We start from the raw sequence: 15,768 nt of genomic DNA on the forward strand, positions 1-15,768 counted from the left end.
GCAACGTACTGCTCAAGTCGTCCTCCAGCGACCCACGGGGCTTCACGTGCAAGCTGTCCGACTTCGGGCTGGTCAACTTGCTGCGGACGGAGAGGGAGGAGGAGGGCGGAGCGGAGCAGGACGCCGAGCAGCAAGAGCCGGAGGGGGATGCCGGCAGGGAGGGCAGGAGGGCGGGTGGGGGGGCCTCGGCAAGTGGTGGAAGTGGAGGCAGCACGGCGGCGACGAGGCCGAGCTCGAGTGGACACCGGCCGTGGATGCGAAATGCAGATGCGGCGGGCACGGTAAGGGGGGTTGGTTGGGTTGTGTGTTTCGGGGGGTGATTGGTGGGTTGGTGGTATGTGTTCTTCATTGCTCATCAGTCCATTAGTCAGGCAGTTGGTGGTTAGGTAGTTGCCGACCTGGACGAGTCCATGATGTGTCGTGCCTCCCACTGCCCGCCTGCCGTACACACGCCTCCACAGGTCACCCATTTGGCACCCGAGTGCTTTGAACCAGGTACGGATGTACGGACATATGTATTGTTAAAGGCAGGTCTCCCTGTCCTTCAGTTATTTCCCCTTGCATACAGATGCGGTCCACTGACTCGTTGTAATGGCTTCCCTGGCATCATTCTCCCCTCAGCAACACCTCCCGTTCTCCCCCCGCACACACACACACACACACACTCCCCTGTCCCATGCATTTCCTCACCCCCCCTTCCCCGGACTACTAACCCCCCAGATCGCAAGCTGGATGCGTCAGTGGACATTTACGCGTTCGGCATCGTGATGTGGGAGGTCTTCACACGCAAGCCACCCTATGCGGAGTTCGCACCCAACTTTGAGGTACGAGTTGTACGGCATCATTAGTAGTGTGACAGTACTGCAAGGTTGCACGGCAAAACCAAAATCAACTACCCCAACTCCAACCCTGTTCCCCGTTTTGAGTATGCTGGCGTGATCTCGTCATCCCGAGGTCCGGGTGTCTTAAGTATGTATGTATGTGCAGTTTCGTAGTGCAAAAGGTTCCCCAATGGGACACAGCCGCGGCGTCTGGGTCCCTTGCCTGCTCCAATCCCTAATCGTGCAGCCGAATCGAACAAACCGGAAAAAGGTCGAGAGGATTTCGATTTCTGTCCTACCCCTCATCTCATCTAATATTTTGGGACACACCATGCTGTCGACAAGAAGTTCTGCGGAAAGATGGAGACAAGAAGTCTCTCGCTGAAGCCACACTGGTTCCCTTTTTGTTGGTGTACCTCCCAGCATCTCAACGACACGTCGGTGCTCGTGCTCGTGCTCTCTCCCAAGGACAGCTCTTTCCCTCCCAACAGTTGAGCTCTCGGTCCTGGAGCCCGGGACCGCTGGACCCCGGTGTTGCCTCGTTAGGCACCTGCCTCGGACACACACCTCACCTCCCCCCCTTCACATCCTCCCGCCACACAAGGCCACCGTGGAGGAGGGCGATGTACACTACCACATTGCACTACGTTGCGACATTCATTTTCCCCTCCTGCTCAGCCCGTCGAGGACCTTCGTCTCTTGGTTGGGACACCCGCAGCCCCTGTAACAAACAAACACGCGCATACACACATATACGTAGACACAAACAGTTTAAAGTCGTCGCTATTCCTTCTTCCGTTCATTTATAAGGTTCTCAGCCCCTCCTCTCCCTCGCATTCCGTACACCCGTAATCTGCTCCAGGGGCTGGCCGCTCGCGTGATAGAGGGAGTGCGGCCGAAGTTCCCTTCGCATTGTCCACCAGCTTACCGGTGAGCAAGAGCTCCTGCTCTGCGTGTGTATATATATGTGTGTGTATATATGTGTGTGTATATATGTATGTGTGTGTATACGTATGTGCTCATGGGAAATCTGTTGGATGGAGAGTTGCCTCTGCTTAGGGTTTCGAGTGCGGCCTCGATCCCCTTTTGCCCTGGTGTTGTATACTAGGCGTATTATCGGCTACATCATGCATCGATCGGTACCTTTCTGTAGCCATGATTAAGCGATTGGTGTCGAGGCCGATTATCTAATCTTGATCTGGGTTCGAATTGGATCTGGTGTGGTTTCTGAGTGCGCGATGACGCCCCCGCGGCTGCCCTTGTACGTTGAGAGTGGCCCCAGCTGGAGCAACGATAATGCGGTGTCTTCCTAGGCATATCACGAGACTTGACACCCGATGATCGGTACCTTCCTACAGCCTTGATAAAACCCATATCATTTCAACCATCAGTCTGGGTCTTAATCTCCCGCTCCGCAAAAAAGTCCCCGCTATGCCCATGCTTTTATCCTTTTCGGGTTCTGTTTTCCATCATCTGCCATGTCGTTTTATCACATTTTATGCATCACATTTTATGCCTGGCGTTTCGCCGTTACGTCTGTAATGTGTGTCGCTTCAGGGCGCTGGCTCAGGCTTGCTGGTGCCGGGACCCCGCGCGGCGCCCTGTGGCTGCGTCTGTCGTCATCTGTCTTCAGCAGCTGCTGGAGGGAACGCCGACCTCTTGAGAGGCAGCTGAGCCGCGGTTCCGCTGCAGAAAATGCGCCAGCAGATGTCCAGCAAAGTGGGTCGTTGTGCGATCCACAGCGCGTAGCACGCAGCGTAAGTGAAAAGCACTGAACACGATGCAAGAGAGCAAGTTATTATCCATCTGACTCTCGGTCGTCCTGATGCAGTGCGTTTAAGCCGTCAGGCAACTATCGAGAGGTACCTAGGTTTCCCCATGGGACTTAGCTTTTGTTACCACAGATCTTCACACAGATCTTTAAGAGCCCGTTAGGCTGTGTAGTCCTGGTGCAGTGCCCAGCAAGCAAGCGGCTTGTGACTGGCAAGGCAGGATGCCTGAACTTTCTGAGAGCTTCTGATAATATTACGGGGAATGATGATGATTGATGATGAGGATGATGATGTAGTTGTAGAAATACTCGTAGTAGTTGGAAGAACTAGTAGATCGAATCCCAAAGAATAAAAAATGATGCATTCTGCACACGTTTTTGTGTGATTCCAGCACAGAGCTGATCCTAGCAGTGTGGGCTATCATTTCATGGTTAGCTGCTGCTGCGTCTGTGATTGGCTGCGGAGGTGATTCCGCGATACTTCATTAGTAATTGGTCTCCGGCGCGATGTCAGGCGCTGACGAGCCTTCGAATTGCCGTTTCACCGAAAACCGTTTTCGCGCCCAAGTCCGCGTTAATCCGCGCGTGGATGCACGCATGAGTGTTTTTACGAATCCGCGCGTTTCCCTGGCAATGCTCCTCGTCCTCGTCTTCCTCCGTGTGTGCACCCGCCTGTCGCGGCGGTATGGCGGCGATGGCGCCGGCGGCAGTTGAATAAGGATTCCTGCTTTGCTAGTTACCCAGCCATCAGCCTTTTTGCTCGATGCTCCAGAATGGCTGCTTATTAGCGTATAAGCCGCGACGCTCTATCCATTTCGTGCGGTAACAAGTACATGAACAATCAGCTCCGTCTGCGTGACTTTAATGTGCACAATAGCAACCATGACGTGGTAAGGCGTTGTGTAGATGCCGGCGTCCTCTGCTGCAAAGGGTGAAACGAAGGCAAGGAGACATTAATTGTACTCTCGGATCTCGCATGCGAAGATCCGCATGCGCCTGCGTGCGCTAATAAAAGTCTTGTCTATGCATGCGAAAAGAAGGCAAGACAAGGGAAAAGCCGTTTTTATGGATGTTTTTTTGTTCATTTGTACTATCGCTTGTATGTACTATGTACTGGAAAGCGTGAACTACTTTCATTGCGGCGTTCGTCAGAGATCGGAACGCCTTTTGCCGTTTTCATAGTGCTTTTCTCGTCTGCAGCCTGACCGACCCGCGGCTCTGAATTGCGGAACTCAGGCACAAGCCCTCTGGTGGCCGTACTGAAGTCCATGTCGGCGGACTTTCGGCGCCCCTATGCCGCGGTTCTCGTAGGGAAGGGAAACGGCTATACGATGGGCGATGCAGCCGTGAGGTTGTTCCTAGCTGGCCACATTTCAAGGTGGACAGTTAGATAACGATCCCATGGTCCTAATTAGGAGATAGCGAGTAAAAAGCAGTGGGAAGGGTCCCCCTTGGTGTGTTCTAATTGAGGGTCTTCATCCTAAGCATGGCGAGCTGTATCGAGTGTGGCCAAGCTAGGGCTCGCCCCATTAATGTGGCAGTTTTGCAGCCATGTTGCGAGAGAGTGCATTTTAGCAACCTGCGAAGGGGACGATGGGTCTGTGTTGAGGAGTCACGTGCGACTTGCGCAGCAGGGAGAGAAAGCGGAGAGGAAGCAGAATAGAGCGAGTTGCGGTGAGGTGAGGCGAGGTGAGGTGAGGTGAGGTGCGATGGACAGAATGGTCCGAGAGGGGGTGAAAGTGGTGATCCCTTTTTTTTCTGTGGATGACCAATGCACGCAAAGTACTGCAAACTCCTTTGTTGTGCATGGCAATAAAGTACTGAAGGAAGATTTTTATACCTGAGATGAGAATTTGGATTTACTAGTAGTTACATGGAGCTGGCAGTAATCGGGGCCGTAATAAAAATCCATCCTTGGAGCATCCGAGGTGAGAGGCTGCGGAGAACAGGTTGTCTGTTTACTGGGTTGTTTTTTCTGTTGCGAGGCCGTTGCGAGGCCGTTGTTCGGCATAATCCCGGAACACCTACTAGAATTCCGCCATGTTTGCACGCTTACACCCCTTTCGTTGATCCATCCGTTACACTATATCCACGACATCGTACATTGAGATAGATGAATTCATCCTTGCATTGCTGCGTCCCTCCTCCATATTCATCTTAGAAAACAAAGCACGTACGGGCGCCATGCCCCGTCGCCCATCGCCACACAGCACGAACCAGGGTAAATACGCTAAAACATCATAATTTAAAAAAAATTCCAACGTCCTCCGCCATCCATTTAAGGGCCTGTTTCCCCTGTCCAACTAATCTAACGGGAGCGGTCTTGGTGCTATTTTGCTGGTGACATGTTCATTATTCCTATTAATAACGCTGTATTGTGGTCGCTTGTCCTTGCAGCATCGCATTTCTGCGAGGGGCTGCTTAATAATCCTGTCGTCGTTATTCGTGTTTTTTTCTAAATGCTGTTGCTGTTTGCGTTTCCGTGCACTCCGGAACAAATTATGTACAATTCCTCTAAGTCTTTCTGTCAGTCTGAGGAGGGCTGTGACACCCAGTTGAGGTGGCGACGGCAAGTTTGGCAGCGGCGATAGCAGCGGTACAGCAGGTACGGCGGCGGCGTGAAGAGTACAAGTGCCGTGCTGGCTGTACGTGCCGTAGTGTCCCCTCGATGGAGGGGTCCCTTCCTGTGGTTGAACCGCAGGCTTGGACGGAGCTGAGGTTGAAATTAATTACCCGCTGCCATTTGTCCTCGTGTGGCATATATGACATATATATATATGTTCACATAGACACGTGCATCTCACGTTACGCTGTAAGACACATCTCCCATCATAGGATATGCGGCACGGTGTGTGGGTTGCCGGGGGTTGAAGGGGTTTCTCCCCGGGTTTCAGCTGAATGTGACGCAGGTCTGTCGCGTTGCTTGACTTGGTTTGGCTTGGATGTTGCTTCTGGATGAGGTTGTGGTAGGCTTCAACTCGCCAAACTTGACAGCTTGAAATCCGGATGGTGGCACAACTTAAGTATGCAGGGCCCCTGGCATTCTCGCGTATGAGCCGATCGATGGTCCAATCCCACACGACCCGCCCACGACCTCAACAAGGCACTTGAGGTTGCTTCATTTTCTCAGTGTCCTCTTGCCTGCCTTTGCCGTCGGCTTGTCGGCATGTCATGATGTCGGCCGCAGTAGCATCACGCAGTACGACCGTTAGGGGCTCTTAATTTGGCAGTTTGGCAGCCCTGTCGGTTAGAAAATGGGAGAGGCATTGGAAGTTTTTTTTGGCGTCGCATCCGGTCACACATGGCACACAGCAGGTCTCACTGGCCCTTCCTGGAGCAGCTTGGGCCCTTTCTGTCCGTTTCATCCTGAGGGAGGTTTGTACGGCGGGAGATCTGTAAGGGAGGATGCTGCGCATTGCATATGTAAGGGCGAAGCCTAAAGAGGAAAGACATACAGGAATCTACTTGAAGGGGCTGTCTGTCTGTTGGAGCCGCCTGCTGCCGGTTCAGCTCCGGACGTGCATGTGCAACTCCTACGCATGGACCCTGTAGATGCGGGGCGCTTTATTATGCGCGAGTACGCGTGTCTACGACTCGGTGCAATGTGCATATGCTGTCATATTGGTTTTCCCTAACTTGACGTCACGCATGTCACCGACGTCACGCACAGCAGGCGGTGAGGACAGGCTGAGCTAGGCTGTGCTGGCTGTGTACGGCATATTCAGACATATAAAGAGATAAATAAGCTAAATAATAAGGTTTCAATATATGATACGGATTCAAGACGTCTATTACCGGAATAGCAAGAGTTGCATGAAGCTACCTAACCAACCGACAATAACAGATTTCATGCTACTGCTGCTTGCCTTGTACGACAGCTTCTTGAGCTACACTTGCTTGGGACGTGTTACCATGTGGAGGATCATGGAGGAGGTGTTTTGGTGATCCTTCTTGGCTGCCGGTGGCTACCGGTCGAGGAAGCTAGCTGTCGGCCGCGTGGTTGTCTGTTGTGCTTGTTTGACCTCGTATTTCATGTAGCGGCATACGGGAAAGGGGACATTCACAACGCCAGCGGGCAGGAGGGCTAGAACGTTTAGGCGGGTTTTGTTTCAGTCGGTGGATTGGGGATGGTGGCGATGATTTGTGGTGATTAGGAATGGTGGCGATGATTCGTGATGGTGCTGCATGGTGGTTGTGGAGGCAGTGTTGCGATGTTATGAGAGCGACAACTGTGACGATGGTGGCGGTTGGTCGTTACCTGTTACTTCGTCCCGTGGTTGGGCCTTCTTGGATTACACTTCATTAAGGGCACCTTAATTCACCCACGCGCCAATCTCAACCCACGAAAATGCCGGTTTCATGATGCTCTAGTGGGGTTGAGTTTGGTCGTGTGTGCAGTTTCTTCTAGTAGTGAAGCGTCCTGCTGTGCTGTACTGTGCTGCGGAGCGCGAGTTAATATACCTTGCGCATCAAACTTGCCGTTCTTGATAGTTTTCTCAATCCGCGAATGCGCGGTGTTGTGTTTTTCACTTACGTGGGCGATGTGTGATTTGTGTTGCAGTTCGATATTGACTTGCATTGCGCATTCGGATGGCTGTCTGCAAGCTCCCATCCCAGAGGGTGCTTTGCGTGTATGTTTGTATACTTGTGTTTTATGCAAATGCGGGTTTTAGTCGATTAAAACCTCTACGGCAACGTTTGGGTGTTGATTTGTTCGGAGCCTAACTCACATTTCTGATATCGTCTCATGTGATGTAATGTTCTTTTATAAGGTTGTTCATAACGGTCGTTGCCACAAGAATATTTCCGTGAACGTGTGTAACATTTGCAACGACCTCCTGGATGTTAATTAAGTCATATCAACGTGTTGGGACATGACATGCCATTTCCGGTTTCCCTGATTTCCGAACGTCCGCTACGTTCTGTTATCCCTTTTGTCTGTTATCCCTTTCATACAGGGCATCACCTGGCGTGCTCACGCGCTTTAATAATCCATTGTAATCACGAACGCGCTGAGGAGATGCAGATGCAGGAAATGGACGAAATGGACAGGACACCGGAAAAATCGTAATACGGGCATTTATGACACAAGATACATAGCTAGCTACATTCTAGGTTTGGAGTCTGGAAGCGACGTAAGTCGTAGACACGTGTGTGCTATAACGGCTTGCTACAGGCTTTGCCACTGAGCACAGAGCAATACTTGCATGCCTTACTACTTCATCTAGATGTCCAAATGCGAACTTCAAGGAAATGAAAGTGGTTCCTTGGAAAGGCAGGGAACCTTGTTAACACTGAGCGGTCGTGAATGGCGTCAACGGTGACAGGTAACCAACATGGGCGGCGGACTTCGCGCCCTTGCCAGAGCTCAGTCAAACGCGGGATTGGCAAAGCGCTTAAAATAAAAAGCAAAGTTAGGGCTGAATAGAGGGAAGGTCTTGACCCATGCGGTATATCAAGGCTAAGAGCCGTGGAGAGCACTACCGGTATGTAGCCCATCGTGGCGTAAGCGTACGCGCAAGCAAAGGCAAACACGGGACCAAACGGAGGGAAACTCCCAGCCCGGATACCATAAATGACATTATAGGGCAGCAAAATCATTTGAGCCTTTCTGCACGAAGCCATAAGACAAGTTGTGCACAACTGCAAGGATTCAGAGGTTAAACAGGTTTTTAGAACTCTGCACTACATAAAGTACTTCAACAGGTGCCTAGGAGGCTGGCTAGTGTCAAGTCTGTGTAGAGCGAGTACACTGCCGTACCTGCCGTATTGCCTCAGGAATGTTGCGTGTGGCACAGGCCCTTTGTCTTAACATTGTATATATCGTTAGCAGCTGTGCAGTCCTTGCTCCTAGCTGCTGGCGTGTTGCAAATGGCGCGGACGCAGCTTCTCAGGCGCCTGCTTCCATTTCCGGGTACCTCCAGCCTTCTTCCTAAGACGACAAGCGCACTTCCATCGGGTAAGCCAAATGATCTGATTTGATGCATTTTGCAAATGCGTAATGACTATGCTTGTCTAGCTCAATTAGGTTTATGCCTCGCCTTGATTGCCCCAGGCATCAACAGCTGCAGCTTTACAGCGATCAGCAGCAAGGATGATGACGAGCAACGTGCTGGAAGTTCTATTTCACCGGGCTCCTCGCTTTTGCAGCTTGCAAATTTCGTCAACCGGCCATTGCCTGTTGGTCTCGGAAGCTCAGCTGGGAGTTTTGCAGCTGCACCTATCCTGACTATGGCTGGCCGGAGACGTGTGGGCGCGCTGAGCAGCCTACGGCGTCCACTGGTACCGGTGCCGGGCATGGGCACCGCAGCACCGGTTCGCTCATACTACACGGAAGGAGAGATATTTGGAACTACTTTTATGTACACAACCAATATGATGTTCTGGGCAGGCATCGTGGGTGCCGTGGCGTTCAGGCGGAATCTCATTATCCTTTTGCTCAGTGCTGAGACCGTCATGTTGGCGTGCAACATGAACTTCCTCTTCACAGCGGCATATCTGAACGACATCACCGGAGCTATTATGTCGATTACGATTACCACCATTGCCGCTTGCGAGACGGCAATCGGGCTGGCGCTGTGCGTGGCGTACTTCCACATGCGCTCAGCGACAGACGTAGAGGCCCTAAACCTGCTCAAGTGAGGAGCATGATTGGGCTCTATAGGTGGGAAGACTTGCTCGCGCGGAGCGGGAGTACTGTCCAGCTGGGTTTCGATCTGATGCAGGAAAGGCGTTGGGCTACAGAGCCCGTGCCGCATTCCCCTCTGGGATGCTCGGTCGCATAGAGGAACGGGACTTTTGGGTTCATGTTATGCGGGGTAATATTGCGTGGATCTATGGTGTGCCGGCGCTGCACTGCACCCGGAGTTTGACTACCAGGGATGTGACAGGGACAGGTGGTGTAGCAAAAGCCAAGTTGCAGTGCTTCCGTTGCGGGCGCGGCGCCTATGGCAGCAGCTCAATCAAGTTTAATGAGAACAGGACATGGCCGGGACCTGGGGTTACCCCTTCTATTGCTGAGGGCGCCGTATGTGATGGGCACAGGGGCTGTTTCTGGCTCCTTCCTACCAGTGTTTCCTCTTGGATTGGAGTAATCCTGGACATGCAAAGTGTGGGTTGCCAATAGCAAAGGTCGAAACCCTAACTTGCTGCTTCGTGGGACGTGGTGCAATTTGTTTTATCTCTCGGCATTTAGGCTGGGCGTGTAAGGATTGCTTCCGGCTAGTGGTTGTCTTGTCTGTGTACCCTCGTACACTCTTTACGGACATTAGCGCACACACGCGTGCACATCCGGCTTGAATGCCACGTTTCGCAAAAAGCTGCATGCATCCCACGACTTTTTCCATGCCGCTACAAGCTGTGCTTGGCACAGCTCTGGGTGCCGTAATCTGAAATGCGCTATCGGGCCGCACAACGGCGGTTTGCATTGCCTTGAGTTCGTGGAGTCCGGCTTGGCTCATTTTGCTTCCTTGGGTGTAATGGAAATGGCGTGGTCGTGGGCAGCACATGTGCGGGTCGTCGCGCCTTGGATGGCCATCAAGCTTACAGCACCTATGCGGTTCTTGCTTTCAATCGAGCAACCTTTCAAATGCTTAGTGCGCTGCATTTGAAACGAGACACGCAGCACAACCAAGTGCTGTGATTTGCGTCCGAGTAAAGACTTTCTGTTCAGAGAGCTATGCACTTGCGAGCTGTCATTTTCCCGCGTTTTGCAGCACTTGTCCATCAGGTGCTGCTGACGTAATTCCTGGTATAAGCGGCGTCACAATGGATCGTGGTTGTGGGGGCCGAAACGTACGTTGCTGGCCAGTACGGCTGATACAACAATCTTCTGAGTCAAGAATCTGAACGATCACCGCTGCTAACCACACCAAGCATTATCCAAAAACACTGTGCATGTCAAGTCTGTTGTATTCATGGCCTCGGGTCATCACATGCGTTTGACGTGTGGGACGCGCACATGCTCACAGCGCTCTGCTCCTCTCGGCTGCATTTTTCGGCACAACTGCATACGCAATAATCTATGGGAAGTGCTGAGCAGTTGCCCCAGAGAGACGCCAACTAGTAAATTGCTGCGAACGGGTATGAGGGGCACAGCATCCCGGTGCCCAATATTTTTCAACCAGCTGCCAACCGGCGCCGACGGTTGTGGCATAACCGATAAAACCGTCATGTTGACAACAACGACAATGATGCTCCTATTCCACAACAAACAAATGTGGATGCCAAAACTCGTACCGCTGCAAGTAACTTCACGAGCGGCGCAAAAGAGCGCAAATCAATTCACAGGCTCTCAGGAATGTCAAAATTGGCGACGCTCACGAAGTAGATCCAAACGGGGCCAATGTTTGCTTTAAATGAGCATGATGATAATTTGAGCATTAAAAATATGACCACGTAATGATTGATAAGCAGCAGTGCTATGATTCTGAGCAGATGCCGGTATCGCTGCAGGCTTCTTGAACTCTTTGTTCTTTTCGCCTGCGCGACTGGATCCCTTCCCTGAAAATAAAAAATGTTTAAAAATCCATTATGTTTTACAGCATAAAAGCGCAAATGAGCAAGGTCTCTAATAAAGATTCAGGGTTTTAGGAAATTGTAGATATTTTTACAAGATAAGCTTTTTAAGCCTATGCAATGTCTTGCCGGCCGAACAGCGGGCAAAACTATCCGAGGAAATAGGTCCAGGAGTCGCATAAATTTGAACTCAAACCGGAAATGGTCCAGTCTTACTAAAAGTAAGACCTAAGTATATGTATAGCTCCCCATCAACTCATCAGCTACACATAAACGTAAGTGCTTGAACAGAAATGGAAAGATGCATCCGATTGCCCTGGAAGTCCCAGTGAGTGGAGAAGAGCCGAATCAGGATGAGGACAGGGTACAGTTGGCAACCACCACTTTCTGGAAAGGCCGGTAGAAAGCCCGCTCCGCAGTCACTGCTCGCTTATCACCTATAGCTTTCCCCGCCTGCAGGGGGCAACCCCGGAAAGAACCCGAGGGGCCAGCCAACCGTCAAGTAACAGGCAAAGATACCAATTTTGGTCCACAGTGCCGTAACGGCATTGCGATTCATGAAGTGCTCAGACTACTGAGAATCACATCAGGAGTCGGACCGACAAGGCCGAGAGCATTCACCGCCACCATCCAGCATGGATCAATCCGTGTCTATGTACGATACAGTCAGAGGATATTGGCGTGGGGACAGCATTTATGCGCAAGCTAGGGGCAAAACAAGTCCTTGAATCATCTGTCATGTTGAAGTGCAAAGGCTAGTATGGAGGACGCAAGGGTGCCTGTGGTCGCTGTGCAGCAAATACCTGGCGGCGGCTTTACTTGTATGTGCACGGCACCTCAACTCATAAACACGCTCTTCTTTCCGATCCTGTCCCCTCAATTACTGCTGAACTGGAAACCGCTCTGTTAGACACATCACCACACGCGGCGTCCAAGAGCAATTATCCCCACCATCGGGACACACCTTAACAGCCCCGTGATATGCTGTTGCGCGCAGTTGCATCGCCTCTTTGTATGTATGAGTATGCCGGTGTATGGGTGAGCTGCTGTAGATTTTGTGGCATTCAGGGTCGTAGGGGCGTTTCGGTAAAAGGGGGTGGGAAGGTGTCGCACCTGGAAGTAGGGGTTGTCGTTTCGTGGCTTGTTCACAGGCAAAGCCGCAATACGCTTCAGCAGATTGTCGCCATCAACCAGTCGGCCAATGATGAGGTTCGTAGTGTCGAGCTCGGGACTGCATGGCAAAACATTGTGAAGTACAAGAAAACGGTGCAACAGCAGCAGTAGCAGTAGCAGCAACAGCGCATGCGCAGTGATAGGAACGTTAGCCGCAGCCGCAACATTCCAGCAATAAAAACTAGCAAAAAGTTTATGATTACGGACTGGCGTGTTGGCTCCAGACAGCTTCACGAATTACAGAACACCACGCGCCACAGCCACAGCAACTTACAACCGAAACAAAAAACAAACACGTGCTTGTATCTCTGTGTGTACCTGTGCGTCGATCTGTGTTTCACACATTCTCTACACCTTGCTAAGATGAAGTCCCTTAGACGTTTTCCTGTGTGATAAGCCTGGGTTAGCTGGGGGTGATAGCCTGGGGGCCTGCATCCTGGGTATCGCAGTCCATCCCCCACCCAACGTCGTGGTGCAGGTTTCACAGACTCACGAAGAGTAGAGCCAGCGGGCCAGCTGGCCATGCACTGCACTAGAGACGAACAGTGGTACACGTTTCACCCTACCCAAGGGCCATTTCGTTCAGTTGGGGAGGCAAAACCAAGTCAACTTGGTCCTCGTCGAGTGTCTGGCATTAAGAGCTCAATGTGCCTCCCCACCGGTCCCACCTGGGGGCCGTGGTGATGGTAAACTGCGTGCCGTTGGGCGCCTCGCCAGCCTGTTCCTGAGGGCGGCGAGGGAGGATACGGGTGAAGGGAGGCAGGGGAGGGCGGGCGGAGGGTTTTCAGACAGGCTGCGACTTCGCGAAAGCCAAGAAAAGGCTTTCGCCAATCATACCGTCAATGCAGTAACATATGCATTCCGGCGTTTCTACAGCCTCCCGGGGGAAGTAGGGGAACGAGGAAAGGAAGGAAAGGAAATGATATGTGTGCGATGACTTGATAGACACAAGGTAAGGAGCAAACAGTCGATCAAAAGCACGAATCTGTACGGGGGCCCGCCATACCGGCAACCCGCTACCTGGGATCGATGCGTCCATCCGCAAAGGACACACTTTGCCCTTCCCATTTCCTTCGCAGTTATCCCTCAGGAAGTGGATGACCTTCCCCCCAGACACAGCTCGTCGCCCTGCGTGCGAACTCGAACCTGTGAAGTCCCCTTCCAGAAGGACCCAGAGAGATGACACTGTGTTTTTCCCCGGCACCGTGTGATTAAACCCGGTACGCCGTGTGCTTTAATTCGGCGCTGTGTGTTTCCCCTTCCCTCCCCTTCAGCCAGCACCCACCAGCACAGTAATCAGTTTACCGTCACGCGCCACCAGGCGTTCCTTGACGGGCCTAAGTGCCCCGGGGATGGGATAGGAGAAGGGGAGGGGGGACGGTGTTAGGAGCAGGGGTAGGGGCAGGGGTAGGGGCAGGGGGAGGGGCAGGGATAGGGGCAGGGGGAGGGGCAGGGATAGGAGCAGGGTTAGGGGCAGGGATAGGGGCAGGGGTAGGGGCAGGGATAGGGGCAGGGATAGGAGCACGGGGAGGGGCAGGGGTAGGCGAAGGAAGGGAAGGGAGATGAGGATAACCGAGTTCAGTACTATGACATGAAGATGGCTCAAGTTAGTCAGGGAAGCTGGCGTCAAAGGTACGCGAGGATGTCATGTGGTGAACATGCACTCATGGAAACCGACTCAGGGAGCGAGGGATCGGAGTCAAGTGAGGGACTTTGTATCGATGCCTTGCAGGCAGGTCGCGAAGCCTTATGCAAATGTTCCTCGCTCTGAGTAAGACACTCAAAATTATCTCTCAGAGAAATTTGAGAAACCAGCTGCCTCACCAAAAGATTCAGTGCGTTTTATGACGGCAGGAGCCGGTTGTATGCGCGCACTAGACGTCCTAGTCGCAATCGAGGCCAACCGTGTTGCCGAGATCTGCGAGACGAGTAGCGACTATCAGCCGCTCAAGACCCCGTCGAAGAAATGAGAGGAGAGGAAACCATGTGTAATGCAACGAACACAGGCACATGCCAATGGTATAGGTGGCCGTTGGGGTGTGAACCTAAGGTAACTGGTAAATGGACGATCCAGCGGGGACCAGCCGACACGCCTCTCCCATGATGGCGGGACCCTCTGTTCCGGCGTTCAAACATGGCCAGCCCCGGGGTCACCGCTGGACATCATCTTTTCCTTTCCCCCAAAAAGGGTTTGTTACGTATATATGTATGTCTGTCACCCACCTGGCCTCCTTCTCCCGCACGATGAGGGATACCAAACCGGACTGAGTGTGGCGCCGTGTTTGCTGCTGGAGCTCTGCCTGCTTGCATTAACGCCGACAACATGCCATCAGCAACAGCTTCAAACAGCAGCTTCAAACAGTAGCTTCAAAGAGCAGCTTCGACAGCAGCAGCACTGGACAGCAATGACGCATTATTAAGCAGGACAATGTTGTGTAAGTTCATTACACACCCACCCCACCACCACCATATGGACCCTCAACCCATACACCCACCCAACTGCCAGCACCTGTGCCTCCCCGGCACTCGCCCCTCCCTCACCTCCACGGCTTCCAAGGAGTCAACCGAGGAGATGGGCGATACCTCCGTGGCGCTGTACGACAGGCGGCTGATACCGTCGTTGCGAATATACGTCTGTGGAAGGAGGGAGGAATGGAGGGTGGACGTCGTACTGCGAATAAGGAACGGAGGTATATGACAGCGCGGGTCTGTGATAGCGTGATGGTGTGAGATGACAATGATGGGCTGAGGCACGAAGAGTCATCTCCCTCTGGCAAACCACAGCCCGCGGTCGCAGTCGCAATCACCCACTACCAGCCACAACCAGCCACTACCACCCACCCACCGGCAGGATGCCATTAAACTTCGACAGGCGATAGTCCACTCCCTGCCGACCAGCCGCCAACTCGGCGAAGCGTGATGCACCGGCAGGTACGTCACTGAACAGCTCGATGGTGAAACGGCCCGCTGGCTCCCCATTGATGGTCACATCCATGTAAACCTGGGCGGTCGATGGAGGGTTGAGGGCGCCGACAACAATAGCGGCAGATCAGTAGCAGCAGTAGCCGCTGTGACGGCAATCGAGGTAGTCGCGGCAGCAGCAGCAGTGGCAACAATAGCGGCAGCGGCAGCAGTAGCAAAGGTAACGGCAGCAAGCCGAAGGGGGCGAAGGCGGCGCGAAGGTAGCAAAAGGGGTTGGATTCATTTCGACTACCGAACGACGCGAAAACAGCCAAACGAGGAATAGCACCGACCGAGGTGGGGGTGATCCGGGATCTGGTATATCACGTATGTGGGTGGGAATGGGGGCGACATTGTGTTTGCGTAAAGGGGCGCAGGTGGCAAGCGCGAGCACTTAGGTGGTGTTGGGCTGCCTTCCGCCGGGTTACCCGGTAGCAGCAGACCGGGTGGTAGCAAATGAAGAGGAGATGGTGAGAAGCGGATTGATACATTAGTCGGATCAGTCGGATGTGCCCCCCGTTTTGT

At 52.7% G+C, this 15,768-nt stretch overlaps 3 protein-coding genes across 3 annotated transcripts; 2 read left to right on the forward strand and 1 right to left on the reverse strand.

Annotated features, from left to right (window-relative positions):
- Window positions 1–1,548, forward strand: VOLCADRAFT_100996 (uncharacterized protein; the record flags this gene model as incomplete). The annotated part of the gene is made up of 4 exons (XM_002959468.1): window positions 1–281; window positions 462–495; window positions 721–824; window positions 1,426–1,548. Coding segments are annotated over 4 exons (542 nt in total), but the record flags the coding sequence as incomplete, so codon positions are not given.
- A 6,877-nt stretch (window positions 1,549–8,425) lies between these two features.
- nuo11 (NADH:ubiquinone oxidoreductase subunit 4L) lies at window positions 8,426–10,519 on the forward strand. The gene is made up of 2 exons (XM_002959469.1): window positions 8,426–8,551; window positions 8,648–10,519. The coding sequence occupies exons 1-2, from the start codon at window positions 8,464–8,466 to the stop codon at window positions 9,232–9,234; spliced, it is 675 nt and encodes a 224-aa protein (XP_002959515.1). The 5' UTR covers window positions 8,426–8,463; the 3' UTR covers window positions 9,235–10,519.
- Window positions 10,520–11,190: 671 nt separating this feature from the next.
- VOLCADRAFT_108643 (uncharacterized protein) lies at window positions 11,191–15,286 on the reverse strand. The gene is made up of 7 exons (XM_002959470.1): window positions 15,128–15,286; window positions 14,824–14,916; window positions 14,506–14,582; window positions 13,568–13,619; window positions 12,951–13,006; window positions 12,223–12,340; window positions 11,191–11,562 (listed from the first exon to the last, which is right to left on the reverse strand). The coding sequence occupies exons 1-7, from the start codon at window positions 15,275–15,277 to the stop codon at window positions 11,458–11,460; spliced, it is 651 nt and encodes a 216-aa protein (XP_002959516.1). The 5' UTR covers window positions 15,278–15,286; the 3' UTR covers window positions 11,191–11,457.
- Window positions 15,287–15,768: the final 482 nt, after the last annotated feature.

Source organism: Volvox carteri (assembly GCF_000143455.1).
Source record: "Volvox carteri f. nagariensis unplaced genomic scaffold VOLCAscaffold_276, whole genome shotgun sequence".
Taxonomy (NCBI): Eukaryota; Viridiplantae; Chlorophyta; class Chlorophyceae; order Chlamydomonadales; family Volvocaceae; genus Volvox; species Volvox carteri.